The sequence below is a fragment of the Loxodonta africana genome, chromosome 1, assembly GCF_030014295.1.
Source record: "Loxodonta africana isolate mLoxAfr1 chromosome 1, mLoxAfr1.hap2, whole genome shotgun sequence".
NCBI lineage: Eukaryota > Metazoa > Chordata > Mammalia > Proboscidea > Elephantidae > Loxodonta > Loxodonta africana.
The window spans coordinates 11,575,678-11,599,413 of NC_087342.1; the positions used below are offsets into that span (position 1 = coordinate 11,575,678).

General features: G+C 38.5%; 1 protein-coding gene across 1 annotated transcript in view; it reads left to right on the forward strand.

Moving 5' to 3' along the window:
• STXBP5L (syntaxin binding protein 5L) overlaps window positions 1-23,736 on the forward strand; it is a 369,977-nt gene that overhangs the window by 9,726 nt on the left and 336,515 nt on the right. Inside the window, exon 3 of the mRNA XM_064286653.1 lies at window positions 15,743-15,840. Within this exon, the coding sequence (XP_064142723.1) occupies window positions 15,743-15,840 (98 nt within the window). The remainder of the gene's footprint in view (window positions 1-15,742; window positions 15,841-23,736) is intronic.

The following is a 23,736-nucleotide window of genomic DNA, read 5'->3' on the forward strand; positions in this document are numbered from 1 at the left end:
CTACTTTAGTATCAAAATAATAATCTTTATAAACGCTTTTGGTTGTAGTGATGGTGCCTTTCTTATTTTCAAAAAGAAGGTATTTTAAAATTCCTTTTACTATTTGAAAGTCTAATTTTCTAAAGTGTGTAATACACTAGTGTTTTTATTTAAAATATATATTAAGTATACTGGGGAGTCATTTCTAATTTTCAGATTAATGCAAAAGAACCCTGTGGTTAAGTGCTCAGCTGTTTGAACCCATCAGGTGCTCCATGGCAGAGAGATACTGCTTCTGTAAAGATTTACAGCCTTGGAAACCCAATGGGGCAGTTCTACTATGTCCTATAGAGTTGCCATGAGTTGGAATCGACTTAACAGCAACGGGTTTTTTTTGGTAGGTAATGCTAAAATTAATTTATAAGGACTCCTAGTGAATTTTTTTTTTAATGAATTAGTGACTAAAATCAATGATTTTAATCAGAGATTAAAAGTTTTACAAAGCCAAAAATTGATGCCATATTTAAAGAATTCAGAGAAGGTAAACTGTAAAGTGTAAAGAGGTCCCTGGGTGGTGCAAAGAGTTAAGCCCTTGACTGCTAACTGAAAGGTTGACAGTTCAAGTCCACTCAGAGGCACCTTGAAAGCAAAGCCTGGTGATCTACTGCTGAGAAATCAGCCACTGAAAACCCTATGGGGCACAGTTCTACTCTGACAAGATAAAGGAATCACCCAGTTTCAACAGTTACTACATTTTGCTGTTCTTGTTTTGTCTGTTCTTTCCCTGTATCCTTAAATACACATATATTTTTTAATTGGGATATTTTATTTTATTATATTATTTGGGGGCGTTTATTTTGATATAAGTTCAGACTTAGAAAAGGTTACAGCAATAGTTTAAAAATTTGATAATACCTTTTACCCACACTCTGCAAACATTAACATTTACCACATTTGTGTTATCATTTTTTCTCATTTTCTGAACTATTTCAGAGTAAGTTGCAGATAGATACCCCTGTACTCCTAAACACTTAAATGTATATTCCTTATAATTAAGAGCATTAAAAAAACAGTATAATTAGCAAAATTAGGAAAGTTACATTGATATACTAATGTTATCTAATCTGCAAACTTTATCCAAATTTTGCTAGTTGTCTCACTAATGTCCTTTAAGGCAAAATAAAAATAAATATTCTTTTTTTCTGAGTTAAGATCCAATCTAGAATTGCATGTTGTATTTAGCTATCTTGCCTTTTTAGTCTACTTTAAGATGGACTAATTACTCAGTCTTTCTTTGAGTTTTATCCTCTTGACATTTTTGAAGAGTAAAGGCCAGTTTTTTAGAAAACTACTGCAGTCTGAAATTGATCAAACATGCAATCAAGATGCATTGATAATTACTGGTGACTAGAATGCAGAAGTTGGAAACAAAGAAGAAACAACAGTAGTGGAAAATATAGCCTTGGTGATAGGAATGATGCCAGAGAATGCATGACAGAATTCTACAAAACCAATGACTTATTCTTTGGAAATACTTTTTTTAAACAACACAAAGGATGACTATAATGTGAACCTCACTGGATGGATTACACGGAAATCAAATTTACTACATCTGTGGCAATAGCCAATGGAGAAGCTCAGTATTACCAGTCAAGACAAAGGTGGGGCTGATTGCAGAACAGACCATCAATCGCTGATATGCAGGTTCGAGCTGAAGGTGAAGAAAATCAAAGCTAGCCCACAAGAAACAAAGCACGACCTTTAATATATTCCACCCAATTTGGAGACCATCTCAGGAATATATCTGATGCACTGAACACTAATGACCAAAGACCAGAAGATCTATGGAATGGCATCGAGGACATCATACATGAAGAAAGTGAAAGGCCATTAAAAAGGTATAAAGACAAAAATGAATGTCAGAAGAGACTCTGAAACTTGCTATTAAGTGCAGAGTAGCAAAAGCAAACAGAAGAAAATCATTCATCAGAAGTAAAAGAGATGAACAAAAAAAAGGCCTCAATGGGCTGCTTGAGAAGGCAAGGTAAAGTGTTACAATGAAACGTGCTAAGACCTGGAGTTAGAAAACCAAAAGGGAAGAACACAATGGGCATTTGTCAAGCTGAATGAACTGAAGAGAAAATTTCATGCCCTGAGTTGCAATATTGAAGGATTATATGGGCAAAATACTGAGTGATACACAAAGCATCAAAAGATCCAAGTAGGATGATCAATGTAATTGATACCAATAAATTGTATACCTAAAAAATGTTGGTGTGGCAAATGTTGTATTATATATATTTTTACAACAATTAAAAAAGAAAAAAGATGGCAAGAATACATGGAATCACTGTATGAAAATCAACTGGTCAATGTTCACCCGTTTCAGGAGGTAGCATATGATAAAGAACCATTGGTACTGAAGGAAGATATTCAAGCTACACTCAAGGAATTAGTGAAAACACAAGGCTCCAGGAACTGGTGGAATACCGATTGAGATGTTTCAATAAATGGATGCACCACTGGAAGTGCCTAATCACCTGTGTCAAGAAATTTGGAAGACAGCTACCTGGTTAACCGACGGGAATAGATCCATATTCATGTCCATTTGAAAGAAAGGCAATCAAGTGTGGAAATTATCAAACAATACCATTAATATTACATGGTAGCAAAATTTTGCTGAATGAAAAATGGCTGCAGCCGTACACTGACAGGGAACTACCAGAAGTTCAAGCCACATTCAGAAGAGGAAGTGGAATGAGGGATATCATTACTGATGTCAGATGGATCATGGCCAAAAGCAGAGAATACCAGAAGGATGTTTGCTTGTGTTTTAATGACTACATGAAGGCATTCGGCTGTGGATCCTCACAAATTATGGATAACATTGCGAAGAATGGAAATTCCAGAACACTTAGTTGTGTTTATCCTGAACCTGTACATGGGTCAAGAAGCAGTCCTTTACATAGAACAAAGGGATACTGCTTGGTTTAAATTTGGAAAAGGTGTACAGCAAGGTTGTATCTTTCACCTCACTTATTCAGTCTATATGCTGAACAAATAGTCTGAGAAGCTGGACTATATGAAAAACTGGGCATCAGGATTGGAGGAAGCCTCATTAACAACCTGCAATATGCAGATGACTCAACCTTGCTTGCGAAAAGTGAAGACTATTTGAGGAACTTATTAATGAAGGTCAAAGATTACAGCCTTCAATATGGATTACACTTGAACATAAACAAAAATCCTCACCACTGGTCCAGTAAACATCATGATAAATAGCAAAAAAAATTGAAGTTGTCAAAGATTTCATTGTACTTGGGTCAACAATCAATTTCCATGGAAGTAGCAGTCAAGAAATCAAAGGATGTATTGCACTGGGAAAATATACAGCAAAATATCTCTTTAAAGTTTTAAAAAGCAAAGATGTCAAGTGTAGAGCTGTGATTTAAACTCAGGTCTGTTTAACTTGGGAGTTTAATCTCTAAATCAAATCAAATTTGCTAGTTGTGTGACTTGTTTCTGCTGCCAAGTCATTTATCACTAGAAGTTCTGATTCTTCTGCCTATTTACCTGAAAATAACCCTCAACCATTTTAATAACTAGTTCTTTTAGACTATCTTGGACCTTTTCAGACAGACCTGCCTAGTGACGAAGATAGGCAAGTCTGTCTATAAAATACTAAGTTACTGCCAAATCAAAGGCTTTCTTTTGTATAGCTTTCTGCTGCTACTGCCCAAGAGGTCAGTGTTACACATCTTTAAATATTGCCTTTGGTACTAGTGTTTTCCAACGTAAAAAATGCCTCCATTCATAGTTTCTATTTCAGTAGGTGAGGTTGGTCTTCAGCTTTCAGCCTTCACTTTCTTTACCTTTTCTCTACCATTATATTGACTCTTCTCTCCTCCTCCAGGAGTGAAAGCACTGATAATCATTAAGATAGTCTCATTGTGAATGAAAAGACATGTTGACAATGTATTATTCTTTTATCTGTCTCTCCAGATGTTGTCTCCCCTAGGTATTTAAGTTTTTGTTGCTGCAGTGTAAAAACATTTGTTATCATTTGAGAATTGGGCAACAGACAAAAATAAGGAAAATTTTGGTGGGTGTATGGAGCCCAGATATTCACATTTCTCCTGAAACTCTGATTTTTCACATCATGCCACATTGGTGAGTAAGGTTCTCATAGTCAGAAGAAATAGCTCACATTTTTTTTTCCTTTAAATATCCACCAATTTCTAAATTGTTACCCTATGAACTGTGCTTGCTGTAGTTGTTAGAGGTCTATTACCAGCAGCAATATGAGGTAGAGGTGGCCCTGACAGAGCTCAGGGTCACTAGCCTATAATCTTTTCTTTTAGTAATCTCTGCCAGTCTTTCTCCTTTTCCCTCTGAGCTCAGACCTATTCGCCCATTCTTAATCATAAGTTTCTGAGATCTTGTGTCCATTTTTACTGTACCCTGCACCACCCATACTTTTGCCATTCCCTCTGCTCATGGCTTTTCCTGCTGTATATTTGCAAAATAAACTGTCTTTATATGTTCCAAGAATATTAGTAAACTAACATTTTAAATTTGTACAAGTACCTTGCATTATAAAGTCAGAAGAACTGTGAAGGATCACATAGGTCAGAGTTGCTTCCTACCTTATCATGACACCCCTTATTCCAGAACGGGAATAAAAGCATTTTGCTGGGAAGTAGGAGGTAAAAAGCATTTTACTGGTCTCTAATTCCATTTCTTCCCTCTCTGTCCCCCAAAGATCAGAGATGACCACTGTTCCTCCTTTCTTGATGTAGTCTCATTATTTTCATGTTGAAGCATAAGGCACAGGGACTGAGTTTATTTACATCTTTTAGTGAAATTGGAATTACAAATGTTTGCCTATTCTTGTTGCAGTTGCTTTAATTCAATGGGTGATCTCGGCTCTACCCACACTGAAGTTCTGGTATTTCTTTTGATCTATTTCAAAGCCATTTCTGGCTCTGGTCTTTAATTTGCATAGGACAAATCAGGAAGTTACATTTTGCATGCTGAGATAGGGTTAGATGACCCAAAAGCTACAGAGCTCTCGCTTCCAAAGCGGTCAATTAAATTGCATATTTACTGGTTTAGTGACCTTGTACAAATTGATTAACCTTTCTAAGTCTCACTTTCTTCATACAAAATGGTAGTACCTGTCCCATGGGGCTATAGAAATGAATGAAAATTTAATGCGATAATCCATGTAAAGGATTTTTCACTGTGCCAGGTACTTAGAAAACAGATGGTGGAGACAGTAGCTTTTGGCGCACTGATTTTATGCATGTAGTCTTCATTGTTTATTTCTAATAGAGCAAGAAAAAAAAAGTCATTTTTAAAAATTGTATTGTGCTTTAGGTGAAAATTTACAGCACAGATTAGTTTATCATTCAAAAATTTATATACAAATTGTTTTGTGGTATTGGTTGCAGTCCCTGCAACATGTCAGCACTCTCCACGTTTCCACCCCAGGTCGCCTGTGTCAATTCATCCAGTTTTCCTGTCCCTTCCTGCCTTCTTGTCCTTGCTTTTGGACAGGTGTTGCCCATTTCGTCTCCTATACTTGACTGAACTAAGGAGCATGCTCCTCATGTGTGTTGTTGTTTTATAGGCCTATCTAATCTTTGGCTGAAAGGTGGATTCAGCTCTGAGTTAGTAGGGTGCCTGGAGGCCATAGTCTCGGGGGTTTCTCCAGTCTCTGTCAGACCAGTAAGTCTGGTCTTTTTTTTTGTGAATTTGAATTTTGTTCTACATTTTGCTCCTGTTATGTCTGGAACCCTCTATTGTGATCTCTGTCAGAACTGTTGGTGGCAGTAGCCAGGCACCATCTAGTTCTTCTGGTCTCAGGCTTGTTGGGGCTGTGGTTTATGTGGTGTGTTAGTCCTTTGGACTCAGATTTTCTTTGTGTGTTTGGTTTTGTGCATTCTCCTTTGCTCAGACAGAATGAGACCAATACCCACCCAGTGTTATTTCTTGTAAGTTTGGTTTTTACAAATTTCCTTAATTTCTGTTTATCTGGAAATGTCCTAATTTTGCCATCATATTTGAGAGAGAGTTTTGCAGGATACATTATTCTTGGTTGGCAGTTTTCTTTTCTTTGAAAGTTTTACATATGTCATGCCATTGCCTTCTTACCTTGTGGTTTCTGCTGAATAATTGGAGCTTAGCCTTATTGTTTCCCCTTTGTAAGTGACTATTCATTTTTCTCAAGCTGCAGTCAGGATTCTTTCTTTGTCTTTAGTTTTGGCAATGTGACTATGATACATCTGGGTGACTTTCTTTTGGGGTCTGTCCTTTATGGGGTTCATTGAGAGTCTTAGATGGCCAACTTCTCATCTTTTATATTTGGGAAGTTTCCTGCCAGCAAATCTTCAACAATCTTCTCAGTATTTTCTATTTTCTCCTCCCTTTTCTGGAACTCCGATCACATGCCAATTTTTGCTCTTGATTGTATCCCACGTAATTCTTAGGTTTTCTTCATTCTTTTCTCTGAGTTTTCCTCAAAGTGGGGTATGTGGATTTGTCTACAGTCTCTCTAATTCTGTCTTCTGTTGTTTCAGATTTCCTCCTAAAACCTTCTATTAAGTTGTCCATTTCTGACATTTTGTTATTTATCTTTTGGGTTTCTACTTGCTGTTTTTTGCATGGTTTCTGTTTATTTATTTTGGCATTTTGTTCTCGTATTATTTTCCTGAATCCTTCTGTTGCCTTATCTGTGTTTTCCTTGACTTTGGCTATGTTTTTGGTAGTTTTGTCTGTGTTTTCCATGATTTTTTTCTGTTTTTTACTTGGTTTTGTTGTGCTTTCCTTGATCTCTTGGAGAGCCCTAAATATTAGTCTTTTGAATTCCACATCAGGTATTTCCCTTGCCTTTTTTTTTTTCTTCTACCTGAAGGTTACCTGATTCTTTTTTTTTTCTTTTTGATCACTTACTGTAGTCATCTTGTCCTGCTTTTTTACATGTTTTTATGTTGTCTGCTGTCCCTGAGACATTAAAGTATTTATTTTCCTTTTTTTTTTTTTTTATTGGTTGTATGTTCATTTCTTTCATCTGCTTTTTTGTTTTGTTTTGATATATCAGAGTGGGTGGAATGGGTGTGCTTTGCTGCTTGCTCAGCTGTGGGTATGCTAGCTCTTACCACCTTATCTAGGCGGGCAGGACAGCAGCAGGCTTGGCAAGCCTGCTTCACTGTACACTGATTTGTTGAGATGGCTGGAAGTGGACTGGGTAAGCACTGTCTGCCCCCTGATGTTGGTCCAGTGGTGTGTGAGCATTCACAGCCCCTTGTCAGATGGTCGGGGTGTTGGATGGGGACCGGTACAGGCTCACTTCCCACGGTTCAGCAGCTGTTTCAGTGGCAGGAGGTAAGGTGAAATGCAAGTCCAATGTGGTGGTTGGCCTGAGAGCTGAGGATACTTTCGCTGTGATGGCTTGGCTGGGGCTGGTATAAGGGGGAGAGGTGGCGTATGGGATAAGTGAGAAGGAAAAGAAGAAAACAAAGAGGGTGGCATGGTGGGAGCAGGCGTATGGGGCCAGGGTGGACCCAGGGGCCAGTGGGAAGGGGGGAGATGGTGTATGTGGCTAGATGGGAGAGAGAAAAGAAAGAAAGAAAAAGAAAAATAGAAAAAAATAGCAGCATGGTGAGGGCTGGCAGGTGGGGACAGGGCAGACCTGGGGCAGTAGGTGGCTGATGCACCAGTGTACTCTATCTGTGGTGGTATAGTGTGGGCCAGCTGGGAAGGGGGTGGTGTGTGGGGCTATGTGGGAGGGAGAAAGAAAAGTAAGAAAGGAGAAAAAAAAAAGGTACAGTGGGGGCTGGTGAGTGGGGCAGGGTGGACCTGGGGGCCAGTGGGAAGGGAGGGGAGTTGGCTTACAGGGCTTGGTGGGAGGGAGAAAGAAAAGAAAGAAAATTAAGAAAAAAATGGCAGTGTGGTGGGAGCCAGTGGGTGGGGGCACAGTGGGCCACAGGGGAGCTCTCCAGCCATGATGGCATGGTGGGGACCAGTGGAAAGTGGGGAGAGGTGGTATACAGGGCTAGGTAGAGGGAGAAAGAAAAGGAAGAGGGAAAAAATGGCAGTGTGGTGGAGGCCAGTGAGTGGGGGCAGGGCAGACCCAGGGGCTTGTGAGAAGGGAGGGGAGGTGGCTTATGGAGCTAGGTGGAAGAAGGAAAAGAAATAAAAGAAGGAAAAAAATAGCAGCATGGTGGGATCCAGCATACGGGGGCAAGGTGGACTTGCGGCGGTATGCTGGTGTGCCAGTTGCTCTCCAGCCATGGCAGCATTGTGGGGCTGGCAGGATGGGGTTGTAGGTGGCTAAAAGGACTATGTGGGAGAGAGAAAGAAAAGTAAGAAAGAGAGAGGAAAAAAATGGTGGTACTGTGGGCAATGGCAAGTTGGGGTGGGACAGATCCAGGGGCCTGTGGGAAGGAAGGGGAAGTAGCTTACGGGGATATGTGGGAAGGAGAAAGAAAATCGAGAAAAGAAAGAAAAAAAAGGGTGACGCAGTGGGATCCAGCAGGTGGTGGTGGTCAGATGCACAGGTGGATCTCCAGCCATGGTGGTGCAGTGGGGCTTGGCAGGAAGAGAGGGAGAGTTGGCATATGTGGCTAGGTGGGAGAAGGAAAAACAAGAAAGAGAAAAAAAAAGAAAAACTATGGGGACATGATGGGGGCTGGCAAATGGGGGTGGGAAGGGAGTGGAGGGCCCCGTGGGATGGGAGTGGAGGTGCCTTATGGGGCTAGGTGGGAGAGAGAGCAAAAAGAAGAAAAGCAAAAGAACGGTGACATGGAGGGAGCCAGCAGGTGGGGGCTGGAAGACCTGGGGGCCGGTGGGAAGGGAGGAGATGTGGTTTACAGAGCCAGGTAGTAGGGAGAAAGAAGAAAAAAAAAAAAAAGAAAAAAATGGTGGCATGGAAAAACTGAGAGGTGAGGGCAGGGTGGACCCAGGGGGGTGGACCTTTGCTATCATGACCCTCTAGCCCTGGCAGTGCAGTTGGGGGTCTGTGGGAAGGTGGAGGAGGTAGTGTATGGGGCTAGATGGGAGGGAGAAAGAAAAGGAGAAAGGAGGAAAAAAACGGTGTGGTGGGGGCCAGCAAGTGGGGGTGGGGCAGACCCAGGGGCCAGTGGTAAGGGAGGGGAGGTGGTATATGGGGCTAGGTGGAAGGAGGAAGGAAAAAAAAGAAACAAAAAAAGCCGCACAGCGGGATGGGGTGGGGCGGGCCTGTGGGGAGGCTCTTATTATGGACCCTGGTGGTGGGGGCTGCTAGGCTGGGGGAAATTCCTGCTGCTACTCACCAAAAGGGTGAGGGGTGGGAAAGTGTGTTTCTCTGGTTGCCGGGTGCTCTGTCTGCTGTTGGTAACTCCATGAAGTTGCCTTCCCCATTCCCTGTCCAGGGTCTTTGTTGGCTGTGATTCAAGATAGCCACTCTGTGCTGTGTTAGTTGGCAGGAGACCTCCACGCCCTATCTCTCCTTGTTCTCTGTTTTCCATCAGTTTCTTCTTCCCTTCGGTGTTTGATCTATTTCTTTATCCCTTCATTTGATGCTTAGGCTTCCAGAATGGATGTTTGTATCTGTTTTACTTAGTTTTTCAGGTCTTTTCTGCAGAGGGACAGTGTGGTGCATCTGTCTAGGGTGCCACACTGGCTCTGCCTCCTTGAAAAGCAGTCATTTTTAAGTTCCTTGCAACTGGAAGTAAATAGGCTGAGAAAGACATCAGCTCTGCATTTACTTTTTTGGTAGTGGGCAATAATGCTATTTCTGCAAGTAAATTGTGAATATAGATCTTATTTTATTTGTAATGGAGGCTCAAACTGTTTTTTTTTCCTATTAGTGGAGATTTAAGAAGATGCCATTTGAGAAGGAGAGGTAACCATCAAATATTAGAGGCTATTTATATGTATAGAAATAACAGTTCCAGATATCTCAGTGAGCTGCTTGAAATCCAAGTGTGTAGCTCATGAGGAAGTCAGACTGAATAAACAGCAAGTCATCTTTAATATGTTAACACCATCACCAGTTAGATGATTAGTTCTTTTGAATCAGGGACTAAAATGCTAAATACCAACCCATTGTATGTGTCTTTTAGGAATACATTCTTTGTGAGAAATACAGAAATACCTGTTGCTATGTGTGTCTAACTCTGCCATGATTCCTAGTGCAAATGTTTGAATTTGTAGCACAGTATAGAATTGAAAGTGACCTTAAAATGACTTAGTTCATTCTCTTATTTTACAGATGAAGAAACTGTGATATGTCCAAATTAGATTGTCACTGACAGAGGTGAAAGTTGAACAAGGTCTTCTGATTCCTAGCACTATATTCCTCCACATATTCTGCCTCTATAATTTTGCTTCATAAGATTTTCACTTTCTTTTAAAAGTGATTTTTATTTTACCCCAGGGCCAAATTATTTGTCTATGACTATTAATTTCCATTTTTAATATATACCCATGAGAAAAGATTTATACATTCACGGAAATTTGTTTGATAGCTATATAGACACATAAAATAGTTTCAGTAAAAAAGTATTACTTTCAAGCATGATACAGAATTAAGTTGCAAAGTGATAAGATGTTAAATAGGTTGAAGAGAGAAGTTAGTGTAACCAAGAAGAAAATAAAAGTTTCAGTTAAGTAGAAGGGTTTAAGTGAAAGTACTAAGGTAGGAAGAAAGATAGAGTGCGAGGCATGACAGAAAAAGATATTCTGAATAAAGAGAGAGAATGCCAAATTTGAGTTCTTGAAAGGAGACTAGAAGTGTGTGATGATGAGGCTTTGTTCCTTTGAGGCTGATATTAATTGGTAATGGTCAGTTGAGTTGAAAGAGAAGGAAGAATGATGTAGTCAAGGTGTGTGATAGATTGAAGCAAAGATCTTGAAGACATTAAGTTTAATAGGGCCCAGAGTAGAGAGAAAATACATGAGCCACATGATAAAAATCACCTAAAAGATGAAAATGAGTCTTAGGAGTGGAAAACAAACACCCAGTGGAAATACATTGGACAGAACAAGCAGATCACGTTAGAGACTTTTCTGTCCTTCAGTTCTGTGTTCTTTATTGCATAAGAAGATGATAGAATTGGGTAACTTTTGGGTTAGTTCATGCTATCAGTGTGCTAATATTCATACTACTTCCTGTGAATAAACCCCAGTGCTGTTAAGTCAAATCCGACTCATAGCGACTCTATAGGACAGAGTAGAACTGCCCCATAGAGTTTTATCTCTATACTTTTCAATAGCAAGAATTGGAGCTGTCAATGTATAATTTGCTGTGTTTCTTTGAAGGTATGTTTTAACATATATCTATATGATAATTATGAGAAAAGGTGATAGTATGAGAGAATATTAGAGAAGGTAAATGAATTTAATTTGAACTTGATTCTCTCATATTATGGAAGGACACTTTTCTGTTAAGTACTAAAAAAATTCCAAACCCATTGCCAAGGAGCAGCTGGTGGATTCGAACTGCTTAGCTTTTGGTTAGCAGCTGTTATCATAGGCTGTTATTGAGTCTCCAGTCTTGATGCCCCGTTCTTCTTCATATACTTCAGTTTCTCAGATTATTTACGTAGCATACAGATTGAATAAGTATGGTGAAAGAATACAGCCCTGACGGATACCTTTCCTGACTTTAAACCACTCAGTAGCCCCTTTTTCTGTTCAGATGACTGCCTCTTGGTCTATGTACAGCTTCCTCATGAGCACAATTAAGTGTTCTGGAGTTCTCATTCTTCACAATGTTATCCATAATTTGTTATGATCCACACAATTGAATGTCTTTGCATAGTCAATAAAACACAGGTAAACATCTTTCTGGTATTCTGCTTTCAACCATGATCCATCTGACATCAGCAATGATATCCTGCATTCTACATCCTCTTCTGAATCTGGTTTGAATTTCTGGCAGTTCCTGTTGGTGTACTGCTGCAACCGCTTTTTAATGGTCTTCAGCAAAATTTGACTTATGCGTAATATTAATGATATTGTTCGATAATTTCCGCATCCTGTTGGATCACTTTTTTTGGAATGGGCACAAATATGGACCTCTTCCAGTGGGTTGGCTAGGTAGCTGACTTCCAAATTTCTTGGCATAAATGAATGAGAGCTTCCCGCGCTGCATTCATTTGTTGAAACATACCAATTGGTATTCCATCAATTCTAATGCCTTCAGTGCAGCTTGGACCTCTTCCTTCAGTACCATCGGTTCTTGATCATATGCTACCTCCTGAAATGGTTGAATGTTGACCAGTTCTTTTTGGTGCAGTGACTCTGTGTATTCCTTCCATCTTCTTCTGATGCTTCCCACGTTGTTTAATATTTTCCCCATAGAATCCTTCAATATTGCAATTTGAGGCTTGAGTTTTTTCTTCACTTCTTTCAGCTTGAGAAATGCTGAGCGTGTTCTTCCTTTTTGGTTTTCTATCTCCAGGTCTTTGCATGTTTCATTGTAATACTTTGTTTTCTCTAGCCGCCCTTTGAAATCTCCTGTTCAACTCTTTTGCTTCATCATTTCTTCCTTTTGTTTTAGCTACTTGATGTGCAAGAGCAAGTTCCGGAGTCTCTTCTGACATCCATTTTGGTCTTTTCTTTGTTTTTTTTTTTTTTTTAATGACCTCTTGCTTTCTTCATGTATGATGTCCTTAATGTCATTCCACAACTCCTCTGGTCTTTGGTCACTAGTGTTCAATGTCAAATCTGTTCTTGAGATGGTCTCTAAATTCCTCAAAGTCATACTTTTGCTCTCATGGACTTTATTCTAATTTTCTTCAACTTCAGCTTGAACTTGCATATGAGCAATTGATGATCTTTTCCACAATCTGCCCCTGGCCTTGTTCTGATGATATGGAGCCTTTCCATTGTCTCTTTCCACAGATGTAGTTGATGTGATTCCTGTGTATGCCATCTGGCAAGGCCCATGTGAATGTTGTTGAAGAAAGGTATTTGCCATGAAGAATTCTTGCAGAATTCTGTCATTGCTTTCCAGTGTTGTTTCTATCACCAAGGCCGTACTTTCCAACTACCAGTCCTTCTTCGTTTCCAGCTTTCTCATTCCAATCGCCAATAATTATCAATGCATCTTGATTGCATGTTCGGTCAATTTGAGACTGCAGAATTTGGTAAAAATCTTCAGTTTCTTCATCTTTGGCCTTAGTGGCTGATGTGTAAATTTAAATAATAGTCATATTAACTAGTTTTCCTTGTGGGCGTGTGGATATTATCCTATCACTGACAACGTTGAACTTCAGGATAGATCTCGAAATGTTTGTTTTGACGATGAACGTGACATTTCTCTTCAATTTGTCATTCCTGGCATGGTAGACCATGTGATTGTCTGATTCAAAATGGCCAGTACCAGTCCATTTCAGCCTACTTATGCCTAGGATATCAATGTTTATGTGTTCCATTTCATTTTTGATGACTTCCAGTTTTCCTAGATTCATTCTTTGTACATTCCATGTTATGATTATCAGTGGATGTTTGCAACTGTTTCTTGTCATCTGGAGTCATGCCACATCAAAAAATGAAGGTCCTGAAAGCTTGACTCCATCCACATCATTAAGGTCGACTCTACTTTGAGGAGGCAGCTCTTCCCCAGTTGTATTTTGAGTGCCTTCCAATATGACATGCTCATCTTTCAGCACTATATCAGACAATGCTCTGCTGCTATTCATAAGGTTTTCCTTGGCCAATTTTTTTTAGAAGTAGACTGCCAGGTCCTTCTTCCTAGTCTGTCTTAGTCTGGAATCTAAGCTGAAACCTGTCCACCAAGTGTGACCCTATTTGTATTTGAAATACTGGTGGCAAAGCTTCCAGTATCACAGCAACACACAGCCACCACAGTACGACAAGCTGACAGACATATGGTGGTGCACTTTTTACATAAACCAAAAAAAATCCACACCCATTGCCATTGAGTCAGTTGTCGCTCCTTGTGACCCTGTAGGACAGAGTAGTACTGCTCCATAGGGTTTCCGAGGAGTGGCTGGCGGATTCGAACTGCTGACCTTTTTGGTAGCAGCTGAGCTCTGAACTACTCTGCTACCAGGGCTATGAGCTTATATTTGCATAAAATGCTTAATTTACAAAGCATGTTTTCATGCATTATGTCAATTACAAGTCTTAGGGTTTCTTTTTTCCAAAATTAATAGTGCAAACTGTAGAATCAAAGTTACTCACTGTATGTGTTGAACTGCTGTGTTAAAGCTGGCAGTTTTTTTAATGCTTGTATGTCTCTTGAGCTTGAAACAACAGACTCTCTAAACGCAAGTGGTTTATAATTTGACAGGGAAGAAAAACATTTAGGTAGTAAAGAATAACCCCACTTTTATACTAGATATAATGATATATCAGTATCTGTAATGCACTCCAATTGTATAATGGCATATATTAAAAAATTACCCAAATGTAGATACTTGTTCTATTCTAATAGCCTGACATTATGTAGTTTAATTTCATATGGTGACAATAATCACAAAGGCTCTCAGAGGGAAAATGGTAAAAATGATAGCTTTTGAGTTACTGTTATTTTGAATGTGTTTTTGTTACTGTGGAAAATAGAGAAAATGATTCCAAATACAGAGATAATTATATATTGATTTTAAAATCATTCTAAAGACTTTATTTCAACATTTATAAAATACTTGCTTATAATTATTCATCCTTCTTAAAATCTAAGGGAATAATTTTTGAAGGGATGACTACTACACACAAATTATATTAAGAAACTTAGAAAACCCAACTGTTTAATCACAGCACTGGGTTCAGTAATGGAGGCAAACTAAAAGCATGGTCACTGTTTACAAAGGACATATTTGGGGAGAAAAAGTGCCGTAAGCATTCTTTAGTAGTTTTTAATGAGTGCTAAACTGGGGCTTTGGCTTAGAATTTTGGTAAATATTTCACGTAAGGAATGAGGCCTTGACCTGGGGTTTGAGGGATAAGTAGGTGAATTTTCTTTTTGAAATAACTGAATTTTCTTTTTGAAAATGTGCTATCCATTAGGACTTCATTTATTTATCACTGTGTATAAGTACAGTTTTTTCGCTTTTAGGTTTTTATAGGTACTTTGAAAGGAGATACTTTGAACACTTTGAATCACAGGATGATAATAAGAAAGTTTGTGAGGTATATAAACACATAATGCCTTCTTGAATATCAATTCTGATGGGATTTTGTTGTCACAGCTACAACAGAAACTACTGACATCAACTCTGTTTCTAAGTAAATTCTGCCGGTTGGGTTGTACTTCTTTAGTATTAAATACACGTGGAGAAATTTCAGTATAACCTTGCTATTAATCAAAACTCTGTAAACAGATTAAGTTCCAGTCTAGTGAAAAGTATTTTGTCTCCCTAACCACTTTATATACTAAAAAATGTATTATTCAGTGTTACTGAATAAAACACTTGTTTGGAGACTTTTAAAAAATCCAGCAGACTACAAATCTACAACTAAAAATATAACTGGGGATCGTCCCCAGTTCTATTGGTATTTGACTATTGCTAGTATAAAGTTACTGATTTTTGTTTATTTACATTGTGTCTTAGACAACTTACCACAGCCTTTTATTTCTAAAAAAAAATTAACAATTAATTTCTTATTTCCCATATTTATATATATTATTTCAATTTGGTGGTACTTTTTTTAATTTTAATTTTAGCCATTTGGGTAGTTTTTTAGTGGTATTTTGTGATTTTAATTTTTATTTCCCTGATGACTATTTATACTATTTGCTCTCTTTCAGACAGTTCGGCATGGTTTTCCTTATCAGCCTACAGCATTAGCCTTTGATCCGGTTCAGAAAATCTTGGCTATTGGGACGAGAACAGGTGCCATACGAATGTATCCTTAATTTTTGGTTATTATCTATATTAAAACCAATTATATTTCCTAGAACATTCAGGATATAGCCAAATAAAGTGTGTTGTTTCTTTAGAAATGAGTACCTATTGTGAAAACCCATGTCGTCTGATTTATTGGCATACTTTTGATATGGGTAAGATGAATAATTTGTGTCTTTTTTCTAATCAGTATGGCTAGAAGTTTATCAGTTATACTTATTTGAACAAAGATTTGGTTTCTTTTCTGTAAAGTTTTCCTATAATCTTTTTATTGATTTCTGCTTTCATATTTAAAAAATTTTTTTAAATTGTTTTAGGTGAAAGTTTACAGCTCAAGTTAATTTCTCATACAAAAATTAATACACATGTTGTTATGTGACCCTAGTTGCTATCCCTATAATGTGACAGCACACTCCCCCTTTCCACCAAGGATTTCCCGTGTCCATTCAACCAGCTCCTATCCCTTTCTGCCTTCTCATCTCACCTCCAGAAAGGAGCTGCCCATTTAGTCTTCTGCATCTACTTGAACTAAGAAGCTCACTCTTCATGAGTATCATTTTATGTCTTATAGTCCAGTCTAATCTTTGTCTGAAGAATTGGCTTCAGAAATGGTTTTAGTTCTGGGTTAACGGTGTGGCGGGGCAGGGGGGGAGCGCTCCTCTAGTCTCAGTCAAACCATTAAGTGTGCTGTTTTTACCTGAATTTGAGTTCTGTACCCCACTTTCTCCTGCTCTGTCAGGGACCCCCTGTTGTGTTCCCTAGCAGGATGGTCATTGGTGGTAGCCGGGCACCATCTAGTTCTGGTCTCAGGCGGATGTGGTCTCTGGTTTATGTAGTGCTTTTTGTCTCTTGGGCTAGTATTTACCTAGTGTCTTTGGTGTTCTTCATTCTCCTTTGCTTCAGGTGAGTTGGGACCAATTGATGCATCTTAGATGGACGCTTGCTAGTTTTTAAGACCCCAGATGCCACTCACCAAAGTGGGATGCAGAACATTTTCTTAATAAACTTTGTTATGCCAATTGACCTAGATGTCACCTGAAACCATGTTCCCCAGCCTCTGCTATTCTCCCTTGAAGTATTTGATTGTATTCAGGAAACTTCTTAGCTTTTGGTTTAGTCCAGTTGTGCTGACTTCCTCTGTGTTGTGTGTTTTCCTTCCCTCCACCTAAGATAATTCTTTGTCTACTATCCAGTTAGTGAATTCCCCTCCCCCTCCCTGCCCACCCTTGTAGCCATCAAAGAATGTTTTCTTCTGTGTTTAAACCTTTTCTTGAGTTCTTATAATAGTGGCCTTGTACTATTTCACTGACTAATTTCACTCAGCATAATTCCTTCCAGATTCATCCATGTTGAGAGATGTTTCTCAGATTCATCATGGTTCTTTATGGTTGCATAGTATTCCATTGTGTGAATATACCATAATTTATTTATCTATTCATCAGTTGATGGACACCTAGGTTGTGTTCATCTTTTTGCAGTTGTGAGCAGCGCTGCAGTGAACATGGGTGTGCATATATCTATTTGTGTGACAGCTCTTATTTCTCTAGAATATATTCCAAGGAGTGGGATTGCTAGATCGTATGGTAGTTCTATTTTCTAGCTTTTTAAGGAAGCGCCAAATGGATTTCCAAAGTGGTTGTACTATTTTACATTACCACCAGCAGTGTATAAGTGTTCAGTCTCTCCACAACCTCTCCAACAATTATTATTTTGTTTTTTGGATTAATGCCAGCCTTGTTGGGGTGAGGTGGTGTCTCATTATAGTTTCGATTTTCATTTCTCTAATGGCTAATGATCATGAGCATTTTTTCACATATCTGTCAGCCACCTGAATGTCTTCTTTGGTAAAGTGTCTGTTCATAGTCTTTGCCCACTTTTTAATTGGGTTATTTGTCTTTTTGTTATTGAGTCTTTGCAACATCTTGAAGATTTTAGAGATTAGATCCTGATTGGATATGTCATAGCCAAAAATTATTTCCCAGTCTGTAGGTTGTCTTTTTACTCTTTAGATGGAGTCTTTAATGAGTATAAGTGTTTGATTTTTAGGAGCTTCCAGTTTTTTGTTTTTTTTTTTTCCAGTTACTTAGTTGCTCTTTTGGTGTTGTACATTGTTACTTATGTTTTATATTCTGTTTATGCCATGTATTAGGGTTCCTAACATTGTCCCTATTTTTTCTTCCATGATCTTTATCGTTTTAGATTTTATGCTTAGGTCTTTGATCCATTTTCAGTTAGTTTTTATGCATGTTGTGAGGTATGGGTGTTGTTTCATTTTTCTGCAGATGGATATCCAGTTATGCCAGCACTCTTTGTTAAAGAGACTGTCTTTTCTTCATTTAACTGACTTTGGGCCTTTGTCAAATATCAGCTGCTCATAGGTGGATGAATTTACATCTGGACTCTCAATTCTGTTTTATTGGTCTATGCATCTGATGTTGTACTAGTGCCAGGTGGTTTTGACTACTGTGGTAGTGCAAAGCCTCCCATTTTGTTCTTCTTTTTCAGTAATGCTTTACTTATCTTCCTCTTCCCCTTCCATATGAAGTTGATGATTTGTTTCTCCATCTCATTAAAAACTGTCATTGAAATTTGGACCAGGATTGCATTGTATCTGCTTTGGGTATTATTGCATTGTATCTGCTTTGGGTAGAATGACATTTTCACAATATTGAGTCTTCCTATCCATGAGCAAGGTATGTTTTTCTATTTATGTAGTTCTCTCTTGGTTTCTTGCAGTAGTGTCTTGTAGTTTTCTTTGTATAGGTCTTTTATGTCTCTGGTAACGTTTATTCCTAAGTATTTTATCTTCTTGGAGGCTATTATAAATGGTATTGATTTGGTGATTTCTTCTTCGATGTTCTCTTTGTTGGTGTAGAAGAATCCAACTGATTTTTGTATATTTATCTTGTATCCTGAGACTCTGCTGAACTCTTCTATTGGTTTCAGTAGTTTTTTGAGGATTCTTTAGGGTTTTCTGTGTGTAAGATCATGTCATCTGCAAATAGAGATGCTTTTATTTCTTCCTTACCAATTTGGATACCCTTTATTTCTTTTTCTTACCTTATTCCTCTGGCTAGGACCTCTGGCACAATGTCGAATAAGAGTGGTGATAAAGGGCATCCTTGTCTGGTACCCGTTCTCAAGGGAAATGCTTTCAGACTCTCCATTTAGGATGATGTTGGCTGTTGGCTCTATATAAATGCCCTTTATTATGTTAAAGAATTTCCTTTCTATTCCTATTTTGCTGAGAGTTTTTATCATGAATGGGTGTTGAACGTTGTCAAATGGCTTTTCTGCATCAATTAATAAACTCATGTGGTTTTTGTCTTTTGTTTTATTAATGTGATAGACTACGTTGATTGGTTTTCTAATGTTGAACCATCCCTGCATAACTGATAGGAATCCCATATGGTTATGGTGAATTATTTTTTTTGATACGTTTTTGAACTCTATTGGGTAGAATTTTATTGAGGATTTTTTGTGCCATTGTTCTTGAGTGATATTGGTCTGTAATTTTCTTTTTTTGTGGTGTTTTTACCTGGTTTTGGTATAAACATTATCCTGGCTTCATTGAATGAGTTTGGGAGTATTCCATCCTTTTCCATGCTGTGAAATACCTTTAGTAGTAGTGGTGTTAACTTTTCTCCAAAAGTTTGGTAGAATTCTCCAGTGAAGTGGTCAGGGCCAGGCTTTTTTTTTTGTTCTTGTTGTTGGGGGTTTTAAAATTAACTTTTCAATTGCTTCTTTTGTTATTGGTTTATTTAATTGTTCTACCTCTGTTTGTGTTAGTTTAGGTAGGTAGTGTATTTCTAGAAATTTGTCCATTTCCTCTAGGTTTTCAAATTTTTTGGAGTATAGTTTTTCATAGTATTCTGTTCTGATTCTTTTAGTTTCAGTTGGGCCTGTTGCGACATCCCCCATCTCATTTCTCATTGGGGTTATTTGCTTCCTCTCCTGTTTTTCTTTTGTCACTTTGGCCAGTGGTTTATCGATTTTGTTGATCTTTTCAAAGAACCAGTTTTTCATCTGTTAACTCTTCCAATTGTTTTTCTAGTCTCTATTTCATTTAGTCCTCCTCTAATTTTTATTATTTGCTTTCTTCTGGTGCCTGAGAGTTTCTTTTGCTGCTATCTTTCTGTTTGTTCGAGTTCTAGGGTTAATGCTTTGATTTTGGCCCTTTCTTTTTTTTTTTTGGATGTGTGCATTTATTGCTATAAATTGACCTCCAAGCGCTGCTTTTGCTGTATCCCAAAGGTTCTGGTATGATGTGTTTTCATTCTCATTTGATTCTGTGAATTTCTTTATTCCATCCTTAGTTTCTTCTCTAACCCAGTAGTTTTTGAGCAAGGCGTTGTTCAATTTCCATGTATTTGATTTTCCTTTCCTTGTCTTCTGTAACTTATTTCTGCTTACATGGCTTTATCGTCAGAAAGATGCTTTATAATACTTTGATGTTATGGATTCTGTTAAGGCTTGCTTTGCAGCCTAGTGTGTGGTTTGTTCTGGAGAATGTTCCATGTGCATTGGAAAAAAAAGGTATACTTGACTGCCATTGGGTGAAGTATTCTGTATATGTCTGTGAGATCAAGTTGGTTGATTTTAGCATTTAGATCTTCCATGTCTTTATTGAGGTTCTTTCTGGATGTTCTGTCCTTCACTGAAAGTGGTGTGTTGAAGTGTGCTACTATTATTGTATTTTGGAGCCCAGTTGTTGGGTACATAAATGTTTATTATGGTTTTGTCCTCCTGGTGTATTTACCCTTTTATCGTTATATAGTGTCCTTCCTTATCCTTTGTGGTGGCTTTTGCTTTAAAGTCTATTTTGTCAGAAATTAATATTGCTGCTCCTGCTCTGTTTTGATTGTTGTTTGCTTTGTATATTCTTTCCAACCTTTTGAGTTTTATTTTGTTTGTGTCATTGAGTCTCAGGTGTGTCTCTTGTAGGCAGCATATAGAACAGATTGTGTTTTTTTTTTAATCCATTCTGCCACTCTCTGTCTATTGGTGCATTTAGTCCATTTACATTCAATGTAATTATTGATAGATATGAGTTTAGTGCTGTCATTTTGATGTATTTTTTGAGTGTTGTTAACAATTTCTTTGTTTCACTTAATTTTCTGTGCTGAGTTGTTCTTCTTTATGTATTTTCTTTTCATCTTTTTCATTGTTGTTCAACTCGTTTTTGCTAAGTATGTTTTTCTTATTTTATATTTTGATGTGTAGGATTGTTAGTTTCCTTTTTGGTTACCTTAATATATATATTTTTAATATTTACCTCTGTTTTTCTAGGTTTAATCCAATCTTTTATTTCTTGATATCACCTTGACTTCCTCTCCATATGTAAGTTCTATGACTACATTATTTAGTCCCTCTTTCTTGTTTTAATGTTCATCTTTTGCACATTAATGTCTGTTTCCCTGTTTTCGGTGTTTTAACTTTGGTTTTTCTTTTTTTTTTTTTTTTTACTTTCCTGTCTGGGTTATCTGGTTGTTCTGTCCTGTGTTCTAGTCTAGGGTTGTTTTGTTATCCAATGTTATTCATTTTCTAACTAGAGGACTCCCTTTAGTATTTCTTGTAATTTTGGTTTGGTTTTCACAAGTTCCCTGAACTTCTGTTTATCTGGAAATATCCTAATTTTGCCATCATATTTAAGAGACAGTTTTGCTGGACATATAATTTTCGACTGGCAATTTTTTTCCTTTAAGGCTTTGTATGTGTAATCCCATTGCCTTCTTGCCTGCATAGTTTCTGCTGAGTAGTCAGAGCTTAGTCTTATTGACTGTCCTTTCTAGATGACTTTTTGTTTATCCCTAGCCGCTTGTGATGGTTAAGATTATGTGTCAACTTGGTTGGGCCATGATTCTCAGTGTTTATATGTGATCACTTCCATGATGGAATCTGCTGTGAGTAACCAATCAGTTGAAAGGGATTATCCTTGGGGGTGTGGCCTGCATCTGAATATAAGCAGACATTCTGGCTTTTTGCTCACTCTGGATCCTTTGGCTGCCTTCTATTTTTCTGACCTCTGGTTCTTGGGAGTTGAGCTATCAACTTATCTGCTGATCTTGAGATTCGTCCATCTTCACAGCCTGTGAGTGGATCCCTGCTGTCCGACCTGCTGATCTTGGGTTCCCCAGCCCCTGCAGCTAAGTGAATCAGGAGAAGTCTTGAGGTCTTGCCTGCCAATCTTGGTATTCGTTGATATTCACAGCCTGCGAGCAAGAGCTCTGCTTTCCAACCTACCGGTCTTGGGTTCGCCATCCCCCTCGGCCACTTGAATTGGAAGAAGCCTCTATCCTAATCCACGGACTCGGGATGTTCCAGTCTCTACAATTGCGTGAGCTGTTTCTTTGATATAAATCTTTCTCTATATATATTTATACGCTTTACTGGCTTTGTTTCTCTAGAGAACGCAGCCTAAGACACTGCTCTTAAAGTTCTCTCTTTATCTTTGGTTTTGGCAAGTTTGATTATAATATGTCTTGGTGACTTTCTCTTGAGATCTACCCTGTGTAGGGTTTGATGAGCTTCTTGGATAGATATCTTCTCATCTTTCATAATATCAGGGAAGTTTTCTGCCAACAAATCTTCGACAATTCTGTCTGTATCTTCTGTTATCCCCCCCATTCTGGTACTCCAATCACTTGTAGGTTATTCTTCTTGGTAGAGTCCCACATAATTCTCAGGGTTTCATTTTTTTAAATTCTTATATCTGATTTTTCCTCAAATAAGTTGGCGTTAAGTTCTTTATCTTCACTCTCACTAATTCTGACTTCTTTTGCCTCAGTTCTGCTCCTCTGACTTTCTATTGAGTTGTCTAATTCGGAAATGTTATTGTCAATCTTTTGGATTTCTGTTTGCTGTCTCTCTGTGGATTCTTGCAGCCTGTTAAATTTGTCATTATGCTCTTGTATAACCTTCTTAAGTTCCTCTGTTTCTTTGTGGGTTCCTTGGCTTGGTCTGTGTTTTGCATTATCTCCTTCCTAATATTTTGAAGAGCTCTGTATATTGGTCATTTGAATTCTACCTCCAGCATTTCCAAGAAATTATCTTCCTCTGGGAGGTTTCTTGGTTCTTTGTTTTGGTTGCTACTGAAGCCACCATGGTCTGCCTTTTTATGTGATTTGACATTGACTCTTGTCTCTGAGACATCAATAAGTTATTATATTTACTTAATTTATGTTTGCTTAACGTGTCATAGCTTCTTTTTTTGTTTTGATATGCCCAAATAGGAAACCCTGGTGGCTTACTGGCTAAGTGCTATGGCTGTAACCAAAAGGATCAGCAGTTCATATCTGCCAGGTGCTCCGTGGAAACTCTATGGGGCAGTTCTACTCTGTCCTATAGGGTCGCTATGAGTTGGCATCAACTGGACGGTGCTGGGTCTCATTTTTTTAATACCCAAATAGGCTGGTTGTGTAAGCTACTGTGATTATTGGTGTCTTTGAAGCTCTCATGTCCTGTCACCAGGTGGTTAGAGCTTTTACTAGGTATGTGAGGCCCAGAGTCCATTTACTTTTCTTGTATGGATTCAGCTCAGGTGTCCAGGGTGTCAGTCACCAAGTGTGTGGTGCAGGCTCTCACCTACAGTCCTAGACAGGTTGGGGTGGTTGGAGTAGGCACAGGTATCTGAATGCAGTAGAGGGTCCTGAGCTGAGCAAGGCAAGGGGCTGATGGCTACCCTTGAGTGCCTGGGTGGAAGGCATGCCCCTGTTTCCTAGAGCTCATAGGTGGATGGGTTTTACAGCTGGTCTTTGGGTACCCAGTACTGTTGGCTGTAAGGACTGGGAGGCACCATTTATTCTTGGACCCCTGTTGTGGGTGGCTAGGTGGAGTGGGTGGAGCCACCAGTCTGCAGGCCCCTGATGCGGGTAGGTGAGGACCCTGCTTAATGGGC